The following is a 17,595-nucleotide window of genomic DNA, read 5'->3' on the forward strand; positions in this document are numbered from 1 at the left end:
CCAGCCCAGTCAGTGTTCCCCTGTCCTTCGGGCAAAGTTTTAACAACTCTACAGGGTTGCCAACATTGCATAACATGGAACCAGAGCCTCCTCCATCCTCCATCCTCCTGCCGCACCGCACCCCCTCTCATTAAGCAGCAGGGAAAGTAGCAGCAACGGCGGCTGCCTCAAGAGTTGTTGTGTTGGCAAACAAATTTTAGTCATCGTCGAGTTAGTTATGACTGACAACTTTTCGACATACAATTTGCATTTTGGCTTTTCCAACCCCCCTCTCTGCATACACTCGCAGTAGATATATCTGCCGCTGTTTCTGGTTTGTGCACCCCAAGAAGTTTGAGTGTCTGTAAGTTATTTTTGTATCCCTGTTTGACAAGGAGAGGACATGTGTTCTACCTCCTCAAAGGCAGACAGACAGCTGGGATGGGATTCCTTCTATTTGCCAGCTAATTTATGCCAAAGACAGTGGTTTGTCAGAGATGAGGATACGATTGCTGGAGACGCACCTTTGTGTGTGTGTCCCCGCATAAATGTGTCTTGTTAATTTCCACAATCCCATACCGAGCCACCACAATGTCAACCCGCTGGTGCGCTTACCTCCCTACCTCCCTCCCTCCCTGCCTGCCGAGATACTTGAAAGTTCTCCCTGCGGTTTGGCTTGCCAGGTCGTGGCATTACCATTGTTTGCCTGCACAATTGTTGCTCCACTTTTGCACCCACTTGCCTCCGGCCCCTGGCATGGAATGTGCAATGATGGGAAGACTGCTGGTGCTGCTGGCACATGGACATGTGCCAAACAATGCAGCTTCAATTACCAGGCAGCTTACAGCTTGTTTAGCTGGGAATGTTTTTGTTCCTTGAATCCTTCGAGTGGTAGGCTCAAGAAAATCCCCTACCAATGCCAATTGAATGCGGACCGGCCACTAAGACTATTAACTAAGGGTATTGTTTAACAGGCAGTAATACCCTGGCTAGTGTTTGAGTTATTGAGGGAACAAAGGAACAAAAGAATGGCTCTTGCATCGTTCTTAAAGTGTTTGCTGCGAGTGTCTGCCTGTCCATAGAGAATAAATATAAGGTAACATTTATCTATATTTTGTATGTCTTGTATTGACTTTTCTAGGTGTCCACCTAAAGATTTCATAGATACAGGGGGCATTGATAGTGAGCTTTAAATGCTTAGCTGTGAGAATATTCCTTGTTAAAATATTAAATTCCTCTGCAAAAATTACAACGAATCCTCCTCCATCAATCATTCTGCAAACTAAACCGAATCGGATGTAGGATAACCCGAACACCCCGTAGTACTCAAAAAAATCTGTGACAACCTTGAAAGCGATTGAGAGAATGGAGAAGTTAAGCAGCCAATGCCACACAGGTCTGTTCCATTCAAATTGCTGGACATTAAACGGATGTCGATAAACGAGATTGACAATGACAAACATGAAAACGAGAAGAGCGCCCCGAAACGAGAGTCAATAAAATCCCCCAAAGTAAAATCCTCCGCAGAGGTCACAGAGGGATAAGCTAAAAACGAAAAGGAAAAAACTGTTTGGAAATCCTTAAAGCAAAGCGGAGCGTGGCTGAGTGACAGCTGTAGCCCTCTCTTTTTCTCTATCTCCCTCTCTATGGGTTAACAGATGGCAGAACATTTACGGTCACAGTGTCACATATGTCAACCGGAGAGAGTCCGGATGATTGCAGGGCCGACAGAGATATGTACTGGCCAGAGGGAGAGGAGGAGCGAGATAGAGGGAGACGGACAACTGAAATGACCAAATGTCAAGAGCAATCCAAAATTCCAAAGAGAAAAGAAATACAAGAAATTAAGTCTAGTTTCTGGAGAGTCGAATCTTTGTGTACACTTGCAGATCGATCATTTAATAAAACATTTTGGGAATCTGTAACGGATGAAGTAGCATTGAAATTACTTACTTGCAACCTTCCTTGCAACCAATTATAAATTTAACACTACTACATAAAACCTTATTGATTCTAATTGAAAATCCTATGTTCTTCATTCCAATCTATGCAATATTTTGTCAGGAAATGCTTTGCAGAAAAGAACCCTCTTAAAGGGTATGCAATGACAGTGGACGAGCATTTTCCGTTTTATTTAAATGTGAATTAAAGAATCTCCCAAAGGGTGGTCCGGAGTGGAGCTTCAGGTTGGTCTAAGGTCCTAGGAGAGTTATGTAGGGCTAGGAGTAGGGCTTGGTGTTGGGTTTGGGGGTCAGAGTGTACGCACCCACACATATGAAAGATTGCTTATTTGGCTGCTGGCCACTTGGTGAGAATGGCAAGTGCAAACATTGGCTTCCAGGAGCTCTGCGCCACTTGCAGCTCACTTGTGTTGCCCCACCACTGCTGCACTTCTTCTCCAGCAACTGCAACTCCTCCTGAAACTCCACAGACACTCTTGGCTTTCGTGGTGCTTCTCCACTGCTCTTGCTGCTGCCTCTGCTCCTGATGTTCCTCTGCTGTTGCTGCTCACTTCTGCTGCTCCTGATGTTTCTCTGCTGCTGCCGTTCCAGTGCCGTTCTGCTGTTGCATGTGCCATTTGCATAAATCAAATTTGAATTTGCATTGCTGCCTGCTAAGAGCAGATGCTGGTGAAGAGTGCCAGAGAGAGAATGCTGGGTGGTAGAGATATACCCAGAGGGAGCACACAAACAGCATCTGCCGATTCAAAGCTCAACCCGTCATCCACACAAGCGTACACACGGACACCCCACCCCCACCTCCACGCCACAACCACACTCTACACCCAAAGTATATTAAACTGTTGGTGAGGCATTCTGAATTAGATTTCCATTCGAGCGCCAAGCCGTAGATTGCCATACCTTAAAGGCAAAATACCTTGCCCTTGGCCCCACCTATCCCAAACACCACCACTCACACATATGCCTGGCGAGGCAGCTGGATAAACACGTACCCAACGCGGTCCGTGGTGGTGTGGGGGCGGTGTGTTCTACCTGTGCGTGCTCGAACACGCACCAAGCAATGAGCACGCAGCCAAACTTACGCACGCTCGCTCCTCCTCGCCCCCTTTTATCCACAGCACAAACAGCGGCGACAAAGCAACGCCCGCAAAACCAGTTCCCCTTTTGCATAGTGCACCATGCAAAAGTAAAGCAATCAGATGAAGAAATGGCGGGCCTCACTTTTCCGAAATTAATAATTTCGATTACGATTTGAAAGCATTCTCCCAACAATTTAATGACAAATTTATATAATAAGCTGGAAACTTTCCTAAGCCATGAAAACGTTTTTGACACATTTGTTGGTGTCTAAATTTCAGAGTCTGGCGTACAGTTCCTTTGATTTCTTTGCAATTTCTTGCACATTAGCTCAAAAACTTTCGTTGCTAATTTACGAGGCATCCCACACTCACACGTACGCGTCCACACGTACGATATATGTACATGCAGGGAGGGGCAAGTGCATTAACACCCTGACACGCCCCAGCACACTTTGTGGCAACTTTTTGCCTCTCTCAAATGTGCAAATGAAATAATAAATGTGCGGAGTTTCGCAAATTTATAATGTTAAGCCAACCAAGCACTTTTGACTCCGCAGAGATGTAGGCGGTAATTGGAATTTAATTTTGGACCCTTGACACTTGGTGACCCAGACAAGGAATTAAGAAATGTAAAAGAATTACTCTTCATTAAATGTGAATTAATCGACAGAATGGAGAAGATCCTCCTGGTTTGTGATTTATATTTTCTTTTTTGGTGACTCCGAAATTGCATAAAAGTTTAATAAATAGAATATATGTATTAGAAGAATTAACACTATTGGAGACCCCGGAAAACATAATCTTATAAAACGAAAATTACTTCGGACTAGATTTCCTTTTCTTATGTTCATCTATCAGCTTTACCTTTTGTTGGAGAAATTTAACAAAATGTTTTCCACCGTTATCCGTCATTGAAATATCGACAGAAATCTTCCAATTTATTAAAAGAGATAAATTGCCTTTCCAGCTAGAATATAAAGCACAAAATATGCAGCTATTTTTTATCGTAAAAAATGCTTTGAGGCCAGCGAATACCAGTGTCAATGTCGCCTCAGTGTCTGTGATGGAAACCGGGCTCCATGGACGAGGGAGCACAACAAGGAACAAGTTTAATGCCCTTCAATCAAGTCTGTGGCCCCCGGAGCTGACGTGACTGTTGTTCATTTCACGCTTGGCCTTGTCATTGTCCTGCTGCCGGGACATTGTCTGCCAGCCCAGACCAAAGTCCTGATTATCGACGATTTTGCAGGAACTGCTGATAGCTTAGGATGTCCATAAACGCCAGGTTCGCCAACGGCTCTGCAACAGAGAGAAGGATATCAGTTAAGGGCTGTTGCATGATGAATCATCAGTCCGTAACAAATCACTTTCTGGCCCTGATGTCCCCGAGACTCCAGGCATCTCCGACGCATTGGCCCCCTCTGAAAAGAGAACCAAAATGAAGATCCATTGAATGGAACAGTCGATACCCTGGACGTGGAGCATATGTACGTGTGTCGCTCGAATGGTTCGGGTCCTGTTCAAATTGCGCCTGGTTGGGAGCAGCATCTGCCTTGGGATCCAGTGGAGAAGAGTTGACATTCGATTCAGTTTCGGGTTTGCTGCCGAAGAAGAAATTGGTCAGAATACTCTCCCGCCTCTTGCCGCCGGGGTCTCCAGTACCCCCGCGGCTTCGTCCGCCACCTCCACCTCCACCATCCATGAAGGGAGTCATTATCTCCATGGGGAAGGGGTAAATGATTCTGCATCGACGTTCCGCGGCAATCGAAGTCAGGATTTGTAGATGCCTTAGCTGAAATTCAGTGAAAGGGGCTAGCGTTATCCGCATAAAGAAATTTTTGACGACCCACCTGCAGGGTGATCTTGTTCTGAGACATGACATCGGAAGCCTCTTTGAGAGCCTGCGAGGCATTTAGCTCTACCTCGGCTGAAATTATCTTGGCCCTTGCCTCCCTGACTGCCTCTGCCTCGCTGGCCAGCGAACGCTGAAGTGTATAGGGTAGGCTTATGTCCATCCTATGGAATAAATTCACACGATCATTAACGAAAGATCTGTCTATAATCAGGGGAAGTTGACTTACACGTCCACTCTCTCCACTCGCACTCCCCATCGTTCCGTGATCTCAGCGACGGCAACCTGGATCTCCTTGGACAGGGTGTCCCTCGAGGTGAGAAGGGTGTGGAGTGGCTTGGCTCCGACTATGTGCCTCAGAGTGGTCTGGGCTATCAGCACGGTAGCCTCCTTCGCATCATCCACCTGAATGAGGGCATCCATGGGATCCTTGATGCAGTAGTACAGCACTGCGTCCACGGAAATCGTCACTGAGTCTCTGGTGAGGATGTCCTGGGAGGGCACCTCGGTAGCGAAGGTGCGTAGATCTACCTTAATAAAGTCGTCGATGCACGGCAGAGTCCACACGAGGCCTGGACCCCTGATGCCCTTCCTTCAGAGAGTACAGGGTGTACGGCTAAGGGAATGGAAACAGTTCCAATGATTTGCAGATCCTCACCTGACCCTGCCCAGTCGAAAGACCAGCACCCGATGGTACTCCTTTACCACAATCAGGCACAAGAAGATTGACAAGGGAAATGTGATAATTACGAAGAACACAGACAGGTAGACGGCGATCTTTTCGAAGCCCGAATCCTTGTCATCCTCGGCTGGAAGAGATCTTAGGCGATAAGTATAAAAGCGCGGAGATTGGATGATCCCTTACTGGTTGTTATGTATCGGGAAGGCCTAACCCTCGGTTCAGGGATGGCTTCATTATCGGATGGACCTGGAGGTGGCTTGTCCGGCTGCCTGTCCGGCTGCGGATTTGGCGCTAGTGTGTTCGTCGGTGGTTCCTTCTTTGGCGATGGTTCAACATCATCATACTCATCTGAAAAGGACGTTTGAATATCCCGATTTATTTTGCTCATTACAAAGATTTTGACTAACTAAGGGAAATACTATAATTTGACTTAGAGATCACGGAATGCTTTTGTCACTGTTGTGGCCTGTCAGTGGGAATGCACATAAACTACCCTTTTACCTAACAGATGACACAGCTACAGGACTATTTACTCTCATGAATTTTTTAATTTATTTTCCCACGCTAGAAGCCGGGAACAGGGAAATAGTTGTAGCAAATATGGACAGGGGGAAAATGTACAGAATCCGCAAGTGCTCATAAATTTTCCTTATTTTCTTTCCCATGCATCCGTGGGCGAGAGGGATGGAGAGGGCAGCAGGAAAGAAAGCTCAACTGCAGCCCATTCACTGTCAACCCACAAAACCCCAAAAGTGCACATTACTTTGCCTCATAAGCAAGCCACTTCTTTAAAAAGGGAATAAGGCGGCGCCTGTGTCGGTTGAAAGGAGGAGGAGTGCTGCGAAATGGAAATACTCGTACCTACAGTGCGGTTCGACAATCTAAGACAACGCAGAGTTAAATCTTAAAGAGCTGCAAGGGGATATTTGGTGATGAAATCAAATTGATTGGGTAATTGATTTATATTTGTAAAGATGAAAAGCAAAGACAAATCTATTGAAACTTTATGGACCTTGATGAAGCTTTATTATCGAAGATAAGTACATGGGTAATGAAAGAGTTTCCCCTCATTAAATGCGAAAGTTATCACTCTATATTATTACCGTTTTTATAGTTTCGCAACGCACTATACTTAGCGCCTTGACTGCCGCGGCGCAAGTGTCAAAATCTGACATGGAAAAATGAACCCAACACGAAGAGCTCCTAATTTCAGTTACAAAAGCAGGCTGCGGGTTTCTTGCCGTCGCATCGCGCCTTTGTGGCGCTTCCAGAGGAGACATGAAGTGAGATGAGAGATGACTGTGGCAGAGTGTGGGGGGAGGCAAACGGGGAGGGTAAGCTTCCGTTGATAATACCTGGTAACATGAACGTGACGATGACTGGCAAGATAACATTGAAATATTGCTTTGGCCAGAGCTACCCGTTGTGGTCCTCCCCTTGGTAGGGGTCCTGGTTCTAGTCCTACCCGTGGTTCCCATCGTGGGCAATTATAATTAGATGTGACTGACGCTTGGAGCTCAATTAAAAGCCACGTGGTCCGGGACCGAGACCGGGAGCCAGGCGAGCCGGAAAAATTGGGTTAAAACGTGCGGCAGCAAATACTCGAATGCAGGCCAGAAAAACCGCTCCAAATTGTTTCTATTTCAATTTGCCAGTCTGGTTTTTAGGGTGCGGAAGCGTGACATTTTGGCTATATTGAAATTTATGTTTTTCCGACTCAAATCCCGCACATTTACACAACTTTGGGCCCCACACTGTGGGCCTGTGGAACCAGGGGCAAAAGTTTTCGCGTTCATTTTCATGCCAAATTTCAGCACACATCCGCGTCTGTGGTCAGGTCCCCGTCCACAGCCCTAAAACCCACAGATCGGGGTCTCCACCGGAAGCCTTCGGCAATGCGACGATGGGAAATTGGTTTATTTTATTCCCATCGACAGTTTGTTGGGTGCTCAGAGGGGTTTTCGATGGTTCAATGGGTTGCGTTGAGTTGGGTTCTTGCTGGTGTTTTTGGCGAGTTTTCAAATTAACATGAAACACGATTTAACGATTTTGTTGGAAAAATCCAATTAAGAAAAAACAATTTCCTTTTTTTATATCGTTGGCGACTACCAACAAAATAATTAGAGTCGTATTAGTTGAATTCTTGATGTTTGTTCAGTTTTCCCAATGGAGAGCAACAACCGATTAAAGCCGTTTCGGAAATGTTTGGCTAACTTTTTGGGAACTAATAAAAGCGCAGCATACCGGAGTGCTCCCCAAAATGAGTTTTTATGTTAAGTCTGATGGCGAGTCACATCTGTTTTAAGCACGCATATACTCGCACGTTTATGGCTAACCTCCAGCGACCACTCCCCAAATAGTGTTCAAGTTTTCTGATTGCCCATATCATCTGCTTTAGATCTTCTAGTGTCCTGTCTGAAACACAGATTGGTTTGAAGCCAGAAACAATTTTTCTGCAGCGCTCTAATGAAAGCGAGTTTCAACGCGTTTCCCCAAATGAAGTCCGTCTACGGATGGCAATAACTGGGCCAAAAATACGGAAACAAAAAAGAGTTCACTCACTCGCATGCCCCTCTGCCAATGTCCAACCGCATGCAGCTGCAAATGCATTTTGAGTGTGCCACCGCAGAAACACCAAAAACCAAAAAGGGAGAAACCCAAGAATGAATGAAGTGGAAGACATGAATGGGTATATGCGAAACAAGTATATTCCGAGCACAAAAAAATTGGGGGGCTAAATGTGCTCGTTAGTGGTTTTCCAGCTGACTTTGTTTCTCTGTCTGGCTGTGTCCCTGATGTTCGGTGTTTCTGTTTCTGTTTCTGTCTGTGTCTGTGTCTCTTTCCACCCATTGGTTACAACCCCACATATCCGTATCCGTATCGCATAAATTGTGTCTGTGTCTAGCGGGAGCAAAATCCACACTCCCCATTTGCGATTTCTTCTAGTCTCTTCCCGGAATTCCTTTTACAACTGTGTGACTTTAAGCAAAGTCAACACGCAATTTAAATAACAATTGGATTTCTGTTAAATGTTTCAGTGGGAGAGAGAGAGAGAGTGTCATTAGCAAGACATTTATACGCCTCAGTGGAGCATCTACACACATGTTGGCCAATTTATGTGATTATGTACATATATCAGGAACCTTCTGCTGAGAATAAATTAAGTCAAGGCCAAAACGTGTTGGCTTGGGGAAGACAAGACATTTTACCAGACATGTGTCGCTCAGTGTACAACATGAGCTGCTGGAAGCAGTTGAGAATTTTGCATATTCATTAAAAGCTCCCGATCTTGTGAGAGAATGAACATCTCAGATAAAAGTTCCTTGAAGGTGGAACTTAAAGCTAAGTATACTCGTTACCATTCCGCTGTTAAAAGAGTAAGCGGTGGTAAGTAGTGCCCACCTTTTATAGTTTTACCCACATAATCGTATGTGGCTGAGAGCGTCTTATCTTAAATTCCGAGATGAAGGAAACGCGATCGGCCATAATACCAAATCTTACTCTCCGGCAAGCACTTAACACCACTCAAGCAGTGCCGGGAGCGAGCGAGAACATGCAATTGTTTACTGCTTGCTTTAACCGTTTGTTCTTCGGCTGAGCTGAGCTGCTTGCTTTTTCTCCAGCGTCCCCCCATAAGTACGCTAGTATGTTTTGTTTGTGTGTGTGTTTGTAAGCGCTTAGTAGCCATTTAAGAGCGAAAGTCTTGCGTTGAGTGAATCTTTTAACACTCACTTCCGACAGAAGCTGTGAGAAGACTCCCCCCAGCATCTATGTACCTGTAAAGCCATTCCACATGCTGAAGGGAATTATATGCAGTGGACCGGTTGACTGACCAGTCACCTGCTTCTCCCTGTCTCTCTCCTCTACCGATATCTTCCCATCGTTTTATTCCGCCGTCTGCTGTTCCTTCTCTCTCTTCTACCTCTTATCCTCTTTAACATGGCCGTTTTATCTAAGCTGAGCTTTGGCATTGTTAATGCCAACACATTTTCACATTTTTACCCACTTGGCAAATTTACGGATTCCCCCCTGTCACGGCATTTGTACTTTCATGCACTTTAGTGAGAGCGCTCAAAGCCGCACGGAGGGGCAGAGCCTTGAATTCCCACCAAGTAGGGGTTCCGCCTCAAATATTCACGAGCATCGGAGCAAATGCAAGAACAAAAAATGGGATTTTATCTTTTAGTCGCTTGTTGCTTGGGCTCTGCTACGGGTTCCTTGAAGTCCAATCTCTGGACACATCCGGCTGGAACCTTATACGTAACCTTATACGTACGTACGTACGGGTCGGGGTCGGCTTGACGTGGACTTATCGCATCTCTGGGATTTATGTTGAAGGAACAATGCTGCCGCTTCCCCTGATTGTGAGGATTAAAAGCATCGCATCGCATCGCATCGCATGGCATTGGGCATTAGTAAGATTTACGCAACATTAATTTATGGTTGCAGAGAAACTGCTTAAATTGCGTACATTTGTTGGGACATAATTGAATTCATTCGAAAGTTTCCAGAGCTGGCCGCAAGTGCCACAAGGATATTGAGTAGACAATGGCCTTTGACTTCTCTCTCTCTTCGCTCTCTGGACCAATCTCTTTTTTCGTTACAACTTCCTATGTAGAATATTTGCTTTCGCACCATTCATTGTCGTCGCCCAACAATGGACAAGGACAAAGAGAGACACCGAAGGAGAGTGCGAAGGAGAGCAATGCGCCGGCAGAAAGAGAAATTTAATGAAATTTCAAATTTCCCATTCACTTTCTGTCTAGATCTCAGGCTGTTTGTGTCTCAGTCTCGCCTCAGTCGCTGTCTTAAGTACTGGCTAAAGGGGAAAGCAGCAGATTTGAAGTAGGCATAGGAAGAGAGTCAATCGGGAACATGGCAGTGCAAATTTGATGCACATGGAAAAGACAATAATAGTTCCAGCTCCTTGAGCAGCTTCTCTTGTATTGCATTGCATTTCCTGTATCGTTTAGCCAGTACTTTAGTAACGGCCTCAGCTTTAGCTTGCATGTCCGGACACGACTCGACAAGACTCGCTTCCACTTTCCTTGTTCGTCGTCTCTTTTGTCCTGTTGCGACAGCTGCTCATTTCACGCTTGGTAATTTCAATGAATTTTGTCCTGCAGGACATCATGCTCCGCCATCTCACGCTATCTACTTATTTGTATGCCGCTTCATTAATTAAATTTCCTCTTTTATATTAGATACATCTACTTTGAATAGTTACTCATAGTTATTCAAAGTTGGAGCCGGAGCTCATTTCAATTACTTACTTGAGTGGGTTTTAGGTGGAGCCACTCAAACACTCAAATTAGTGCCCAACCATGAAAGGTCGTGCCTACTCTTGGTGCCTCTCTCCCAGACACACCATTCCCAGAGAAAACTGCACAGTGCTTACCACGCAATACAAAAAATGTTGAACTTTAATATTTGCTAATAAATAGTCTTCACCTGCGCAACAATTCCGCATGACGAGAGGGTAGATAGGCGAAGAAGCAGCTCTTTAGGGTCGCCGATTTGAGGAACTGCGGACGCATGGCCCTCCAGCAGGTGCGGGTCTCCAAGAGCAGCTTCTCGTTCAGGTTGTGATAGTAATCGTTCCTGATTTTTGTGGCCGTGTCCACCAACTTAACGACATGGCTGTAGTTGAAGTCCCCAATGAGTTCCTTCTTCTGGACACTGGGAGCATTTGCTTGCTGGGAAATCACGTCGAAAAAGGCTTGATCCGCTTTCTTGGCATTTAATTCGACCTCTTTGTGGGAGTAGATCTTGCCATAGCGCCGCTTGATCCACTCCTGGACCACCACCGCCGTGTGGGAGTTGGGGAAGGCAGCGAACACCAGCCGAGGATCGCGGCGCAGGACTCGGAAGGCATCGTGCAGCAGCCGCTCCATCAGCTTGCTGTTGTTGGGATCAAAGTACTTGATATCATCGACCCAATACAGGGGATTAGTCTTGTCCGGCGTGCAATTGGGACCCAATGGCTTGGGCGAATTGTTCTCCTTCTCCCACTGTCGCTGATGGGCCTCCAGGGAGCCGAACCACATGCTCTGGGCGCACTCAACAATTGCCTCGACCACCTGTGCTCTATGATTGAAGCTCGATCTGATGCTCTCCGCGCTGGCAGTTGTACCTTCAGGAATATCTTTCAACGAGCGAAGGACCTGCCTTCTCATTACAGTCTGTTGGGTTTCTGGCTTATCCGGCGATATCTCCTGGTAGTGGAACACGAAGGGTCGGTGCAGCGTGGCTGCCTCGAAGAATCGGCAAGGCAAGCCCGACCTCTGCTCGCTGAAGGGATCCTCCAAATCCTTATCCATTTTCGTGAATCGGGTAGCGCTTTTCCTGTGACTCTGTTCAAGGGGGAGCGGACACTTGGGCAGCTCCAGCTCAGTGGCAAAGGCCAGACATGGCTCCTCCTCGGGATCGGAGACACGCGCCCCGGCCACAGTCCTCAGGCGCTTCTTTTCGGTAATCACCTGAACGGCAGCAGTGTTCGATGTCGCCAGACGCGCGATATCTCCCTCCTGGCACATATACTTCATTTTGGCGGGGCCAACGGGTGTGGGCACAGTGCGAGCGCCGCGGACAATTCCCTGCTGCCTGATGAGACCCACTTGCGTGTACTGCAATCCTTTGAGCTTCTCCCAGCGCAGCGTAGAGTCCTCAATGTCCTTTTCTAAAAGAGAGATCACACGTTTCTTCAGGCGAACATCCTCTCTTGCTGCGAGGTCCACAAGGTCGAGGCAACGGTCGCGGGCCTTTACCGCGAGCTCATCCTTCATGAGCTGCTCCTGGCGGAGTGTCTCCACGTGATTCCTGCACAGCGACGCCTCCCCATCAATGGCCTCGTCCACGCTCAACTTCTCCCAGTATTCGTCCATTATGTCGGACACGAGCTTCAGGAGCATCCGCTTGACCGGCTGGAACTGGTAGGTGGCGAACCAGCGCTCTGCATCGTTGACTTTGTATGTGGGCTTCTCGCCCACTGGCCAGAAGGGAAAGGACACCACGTGGCTGCTACGCTGACAGCTAAAGCGGTTCGGTCCCCTCCCTCCACTTGAAGGCCTTGGCTGCTTTTGGAAGTAAGGGGATTTGTTCTTCGATACCTCCCGCTCCTTTCGTGGCCCAACCCTCGGACACACCTGAGGCGCCTGCTTTTTCTTCACGCATGGCTCATATCCCTGCGGTAGGATACGATCGAGCTCCCGAAAAGTTATATCGAGGTCGAGAAACATGATGCAGGACATGAGGATCTGTACGCTGTAGGTCAGGGGCAGCCGACAGGACTTGTAATGGCCCTCCAGGAGAAAGTACAGAAAGGCCAGGGTACTGCTGCGGCTCAGGAAGATAAGTTTCTTCAATGGTGCCGACTGTATCATTGGCGTTAGGCCCAGCTTCGTGAGGCAGATTTTGGTGTGGACCGTGGAGCCCACTTCGGCATCATCCCTGATGGCGTAGGCCAGCTCGTGAAGGGCTTCCAGTTGAAAGTCCGACAGAATTGTGTACCACGTTGCCATAGCCATTGTGTTTGTTCTTCAAGTATTCCCTTTTTTGGTTCTTTTCGCGGCTCAAATCAATTAAAAATGGTTTCATAAAATAACTTTAAAATTTTTTGTCTTTTATCTGAAGTAATATTTTTTTAAAATTGTAGTTTAAAATGGTTTTTGTTCATGGCTTATGTTTTGAGAAATGACATTTTACATCGACATGTTGTAAGGCGACTTTATCAGCCCCTGCCAATCGATTCCAACTATGTCTCCTCTGATCGACTCTCAATTATCGCTCAGCAATCAGCAATGATTGGGGCAACGGCAACTGCAGCTCATTCTGCATGAGAAACCCATTAATTTGCCACCCTGCAACACACACTCAACAAGTGGCAGACACAACACAACTCAATGGACTTCATCCTGTATCGCGCTCTGTTCCCTTCCCTCTATTTTTTGTTCTTTTCCACACCAATACGAGGATTCCATTACCCATCCTGACAACTGACAATGACGGATTAGTTCATCTGAGGAGGGCTTGCCCTGGCATTGGGTGGGACATTCATTTGCTCTCCGTTTCGCAGTTCATATTGGGTCCGCCCTGGTCCCCCTGTCTGCTCCTCCTTGGGGACTAATAACTTTATCCGTCATCGGAGCAAAATATAATAGAGTAATTTTCTATGTGACGCGCCAGGATAATTGGCTGGACTCGGGCTCGGACATGGGACTCTGACCGGACCATATGTCGCTGCACTTGCAATCAGATAAATTGTGGCAGGAGGTGACAGCCACAGAGACAGAGACAAAGGCAAAGGGGTGGAGAGGTGACCAGAAGAATGGGGCAAATCACATAAATTACTTTATGATGGCATCCCAGCCAGGAATCTGGTAGGAAAACTTTCGGTCCGGCCTGGCACATGTGGTCACGGAGTGGCAAAAAAGTTGCAACTTCGAGTCGGCTGCTGCTACTTCTGCTGCTGCCACAAGGAAGCAACAAAAGTCATTTCGAAGTTATTACCCCGCTCCTGTGGACTGTCTTCTCTAGGATCCCTCTCTTTTGGTCAGTTGCCATTTGTTTGTCGCTTCATAAAAAATAAAAATACAGAAACCAAAAGGAAAAGGCGGGAAAACAAAAGTTTTCCTTCTTTAGCTCTCCGAACTTTTGTCAGCTTCGTTGTGTGATAAAGTTTCTTTTCCCCCCTTCTATTTCATTTTCCGGCTCTCAATTTTTTCTTTATTTTTTCTGTGAATGGACTCTCGCACAATTTTTGACCATTCCGCATGTTTTTCTCTATTTTTGGTGGAATATTTTTATTTATTTTATTTTGTTTTTGCAGCAAAAGTTTCCCATTCAAAAAAAGTTGCATAAAAAATGCAATTTCGAATAAAATTTCAAGTTTCGAGTTACTTTTGGATCGCATAAATATGCAAATGATTAAATTGGGTAAATTTTAAGCTCTGCGCTTTCAATAGACCCTAAATAAATGAACGGATTCGGATGTTTTGATCCTTGAATTTACTCAACAACTCAATTGTTTTTTTGAAATTCCCTTCACAATATTTCAATTGAACAAATTATTTGTAATGAGTTATCCCACAAAGAACAATAATGGGGCACTATCATATGGAGATACTGATGCTGATGATGCACCACCAAGTCTGCAGCCGGACAAGCCACCTCCAGGTCCATCCGATAATGAAGCCATCCCTGAACCGAGGGTTAGGCCTTCCCGATACATAACAACCAGTAAGGGAATTCAACCATCCAATCTCCGCGCTTTTATCCTTATCGCCTAAGATCTCTTCCAGCCGAGGATGACAAGGATTCGGGCTTCGAAAAGATCGCCGTCTACCTGTCTGTGTTCTTCGTAATTATCACATTTCCCTTGTCGATCTTCTTGTGCCTGATTGTGGTAAAGGAGTACCATCGGGTGCTGGTCTTTCGACTGGGCAGGGTCAGGTGAGGATCTGCAAATCATTGGAACTGTTTCCATTCCCTTAGCCGTACACCCTGTACTCTCTCAAGGAAGGGTATCAGGGGACCAGGCCTCGTGTGGACTCTGCCGTGCATCGACGACTTTATAAAGGTAGATCTACGCACCTTCGCTACCGAGGTGCCCTCCCAGGACATCCTCACCAGAGACTCAGTGACGATTTCCGTGGACGCAGTGCTGTACTACTGCATCAAGGATCCCATGGATGCCCTCATTCAGGTGGATGATGCGAAGGAGGCTACCGTGCTGATAGCCCAGACCACTCTGAGGCACATAGTCGGAGCCAAGCCACTCCACACCCTTCTCACCTCGAGGGACACCCTGTCCAAGGAGATCCAGGTTGCCGTCGATGAGATCACGGAACGATGGGGAGTGCGAGTGGAGAGAGTGGATGTGTTAGTATATCCGTAAGCCTCGCCTAATCTTTCACTGATTATCTTGTGTTCTGATTCTACAGGATGGATATCAGCCTGCCTCTGGTTATGCAGCGATCCTTGGCCAGCGAGGCAGAGGCAGTTAGGGAGGCGCGGGCGAAGATCATTTCAGCGGAGGGCGAGCGGAATGCCTCGCAGGCGTTGAAGGAGGCATCCGATGTTATGTCTCAGAACAAGATCACCTTGCAGGTGGGTCCTCGTTAATGAAAGTAAGCCTTTAAATATCTGAGCCCTTTTCTGCACTTTAGCTGAGACATCTTCAGATCCTTACCGCCATCGCAGCCGAACATAACTGCACGATTATTTTTCCCTTCCCCATGGAAGTAATGACTGCATTTGGCTTCGTAGAAGGATCCTCTAAGAGCAAGCCCAAGCCAGATGGGAAAGATGGCGATGGGAAAAACCAACCATCAGATTTTTATCAATTGGGAGATTTTACGCCGAAGATCATTATTCCAGAACCAGCAAATCTCCCAGCAGACCTCCGTTTGGAGGAGACGTTTGGAGAAGAACAACAAGAAACGAATGAACCAGAAAGGAAAGCAGAAGACTCAGAATTGATCCATGAAGAACCAGGAGCTGTTAATGATATAGCGGCTGAGAATGATCACAGAAATGATAATGCGAAGAACGAAAAGAAATTGGAAGGCTCAGAATCGATTCAGCCCGAAAAAGGTGATGTGAATGATAGTGGTAACTTCACGAGTATGCCTTTGAGGCTTACCCGTCTAATTTCACCAACTTTTAGACGTTCCCATGCCAGGACCGGAGTCGAGACTGAAACTGATCCTCCAGCCACTGCCGAAGCTGATCAAAACCGAAAACACCAAGCTAGAAATGAGTTCAGCTATTATTCCATAATTCCCGAGAAAAAAGAGGAACCAAATAGAAATATTAAAACTAGTTCAAATACAAAATCAAATCCAAAACCGCCAAAACCGCCTTCACCTTCACCACCGCCTCCGTCCGCGCCTTCAGCACCGCCCTGGAATCCTTGGGATATTTATTAGTAGTGAATTGGTTTTTCCGCCAAATGGATAATGGAATAAAACATGTTAAAACATTTGGTGTTCGATTTTAATATAAACAAGGAATCCATAAAGAGAGTGTCACTAAGGCGTTCTTTTCATATTCAAACTTTCAAACGAAACAAAATCATTTCGATTTAAATTGTATTTATATATAAACTATATAATAATTCTTTAAAATATGTCGGATCTGATGAAAATATTTGGAGGTTGGCCACCAGACCAGGGCCCAGTTGCATCAAAGCCCGCCCTGGAGACTGTGAAGGCGGAGGAGTTCGAGGTCAGCCCCATGGTCTTGGGCCTGATGCTGTCCTTTTTGCTGTTTGTGATCGCCTTCTGGATCTGGCTGATCTCCCGCAGCTGTCTGCTGGCTCAGCCAGTGAAGCCAACCAAAGACCGAAAGCCGCGACAGCAGGGAGGTCAAGCTGCTGGGGCCAGAAAATCTTTGGGTCGTATCCTAAGCAAAAAGGGGCAGAGTGACGCGTCCTTTTCCAGCAAACAGAAGTCGAGCAGCTTGTTAACGTTGCCGCAGATCAGATCCCCGCGACTATCGAGACGCTATTATATGGGCTTGGACCGGATGGAGCCCTACAAACTACGCTTTGAGTCGGAGCGCACCTCAAGCGATACGAAAACGATCACTCAAAGCACAGTTAACAGGATAACAGAATCAACATCTTTGTCAGAGTCAAGCAGTCGATTGTCTAGAGAATCCTCCATAGGAAATACAACGTCTAAAACGGGAACGGAAACGGAAACGGGATCATCACCATTGTCAGAATCAAGCAGTCGACCGTCAAAAGAATCCTTCACAGGAAACTACACAACCGGAATGTCTACCTCCCCCCACGGCTGCTTGGTGACGAATCGGAGCAGGACAGCGGGTTTGCCCATGACGAAATACAGAATACGGTGGGCCAACTTGGGCAATCAGAAGGTTCGATTCATAACTTAACATTTAACATAATAAACACTGAAAGTTCCCCAGGACGAAGAACCCAACACGGAGACTACCAACAGCGAGAGGGGTTGAGAAAGAGTATTCAAAAAACGATTGGCATTCACCCTACACCTTCGTTCTGTCAAACAAAGCAAA

The 17,595-nt window shown here is 46.5% G+C and overlaps 4 protein-coding genes across 4 annotated transcripts; 2 read left to right on the forward strand and 2 right to left on the reverse strand.

The window, feature by feature from the left end:
- Nucleotides 1–3,938: 3,938 nt before the first annotated feature.
- Nucleotides 3,939–5,982, reverse strand: LOC117896566 (erythrocyte band 7 integral membrane protein). The gene is made up of 7 exons (XM_034804967.1): nucleotides 5,737–5,982; nucleotides 5,530–5,680; nucleotides 5,101–5,463; nucleotides 4,870–5,035; nucleotides 4,511–4,811; nucleotides 4,387–4,440; nucleotides 3,939–4,318 (listed from the first exon to the last, which is right to left on the reverse strand). Exons 1-7 carry the CDS (start codon nucleotides 5,939–5,941, stop codon nucleotides 4,251–4,253), a joined length of 1,308 nt encoding a protein of 435 aa, XP_034660858.1. The 5' UTR covers nucleotides 5,942–5,982; the 3' UTR covers nucleotides 3,939–4,250.
- Nucleotides 5,983–10,976: 4,994 nt separating this feature from the next.
- On the reverse strand, nucleotides 10,977–13,110 carry LOC117898245. The gene has a single exon (XM_034807490.1). The coding sequence runs from the start codon at nucleotides 13,077–13,079 to the stop codon at nucleotides 11,001–11,003; it is 2,079 nt and encodes a 692-aa protein (XP_034663381.1). The 5' UTR covers nucleotides 13,080–13,110; the 3' UTR covers nucleotides 10,977–11,000.
- A 1,502-nt stretch (nucleotides 13,111–14,612) lies between these two features.
- On the forward strand, nucleotides 14,613–16,496 carry LOC117898174 (protein unc-1-like). Its single transcript, XM_034807383.1, has 5 exons — nucleotides 14,613–14,790; nucleotides 14,853–15,003; nucleotides 15,070–15,432; nucleotides 15,495–15,660; nucleotides 15,720–16,496. Exons 1-5 carry the CDS (start codon nucleotides 14,628–14,630, stop codon nucleotides 16,479–16,481), a joined length of 1,605 nt encoding a protein of 534 aa, XP_034663274.1. The 5' UTR covers nucleotides 14,613–14,627; the 3' UTR covers nucleotides 16,482–16,496.
- Nucleotides 16,497–16,627: 131 nt separating this feature from the next.
- On the forward strand, nucleotides 16,628–17,591 carry LOC117898175. The gene is made up of 2 exons (XM_034807384.1): nucleotides 16,628–17,436; nucleotides 17,488–17,591. Exons 1-2 carry the CDS (start codon nucleotides 16,681–16,683, stop codon nucleotides 17,530–17,532), a joined length of 801 nt encoding a protein of 266 aa, XP_034663275.1. The 5' UTR covers nucleotides 16,628–16,680; the 3' UTR covers nucleotides 17,533–17,591.
- The last annotated feature ends 4 nt before the right edge of the window (nucleotides 17,592–17,595 follow it).

The sequence above is a fragment of the Drosophila subobscura genome, chromosome O (genome assembly GCF_008121235.1).
Source record: "Drosophila subobscura isolate 14011-0131.10 chromosome O, UCBerk_Dsub_1.0, whole genome shotgun sequence".
Lineage (NCBI taxonomy): Eukaryota > Metazoa > Arthropoda > Insecta > Diptera > Drosophilidae > Drosophila > Drosophila subobscura.

What these genes read in the sequence shown, in the direction of transcription:
- LOC117898175 (XM_034807384.1), top strand. Translation starts at nt 16,681, where the DNA reads ATGTCGGATCTGATGAAAATATTTGGAGGTTGGCCACCAGACCAGGGC. An exon ending in CCAACTTGGGCAATCAGAAG is followed by an intron (nt 17,437 to 17,487) that starts GTTCGATTCATA and finishes AAAGTTCCCCAG; the next exon opens with GACGAAGAACCCAACACGGA.
- LOC117896566 (XM_034804967.1), bottom strand. Translation starts at nt 5,941, where the DNA reads ATGAGCAAAATAAATCGGGATATTCAAACGTCCTTTTCAGATGAGTAT. An exon ending in TTCCCGATACATAACAACCA is followed by an intron (nt 5,681 to 5,736) that starts GTAAGGGATCAT and finishes GATCTCTTCCAG; the next exon opens with CCGAGGATGACAAGGATTCG. An exon ending in TTTCGACTGGGCAGGGTCAG is followed by an intron (nt 5,464 to 5,529) that starts GTGAGGATCTGC and finishes TACTCTCTGAAG; the next exon opens with GAAGGGCATCAGGGGTCCAG.
- LOC117898174 (XM_034807383.1), top strand. Translation starts at nt 14,628, where the DNA reads ATGAGTTATCCCACAAAGAACAATAATGGGGCACTATCATATGGAGAT. An exon ending in CGAGTGGAGAGAGTGGATGT is followed by an intron (nt 15,433 to 15,494) that starts GTTAGTATATCC and finishes CTGATTCTACAG; the next exon opens with GATGGATATCAGCCTGCCTC. An exon ending in AGAACAAGATCACCTTGCAG is followed by an intron (nt 15,661 to 15,719) that starts GTGGGTCCTCGT and finishes TCTGCACTTTAG; the next exon opens with CTGAGACATCTTCAGATCCT.
- LOC117898245 (XM_034807490.1), bottom strand. Translation starts at nt 13,079, where the DNA reads ATGGCTATGGCAACGTGGTACACAATTCTGTCGGACTTTCAACTGGAA.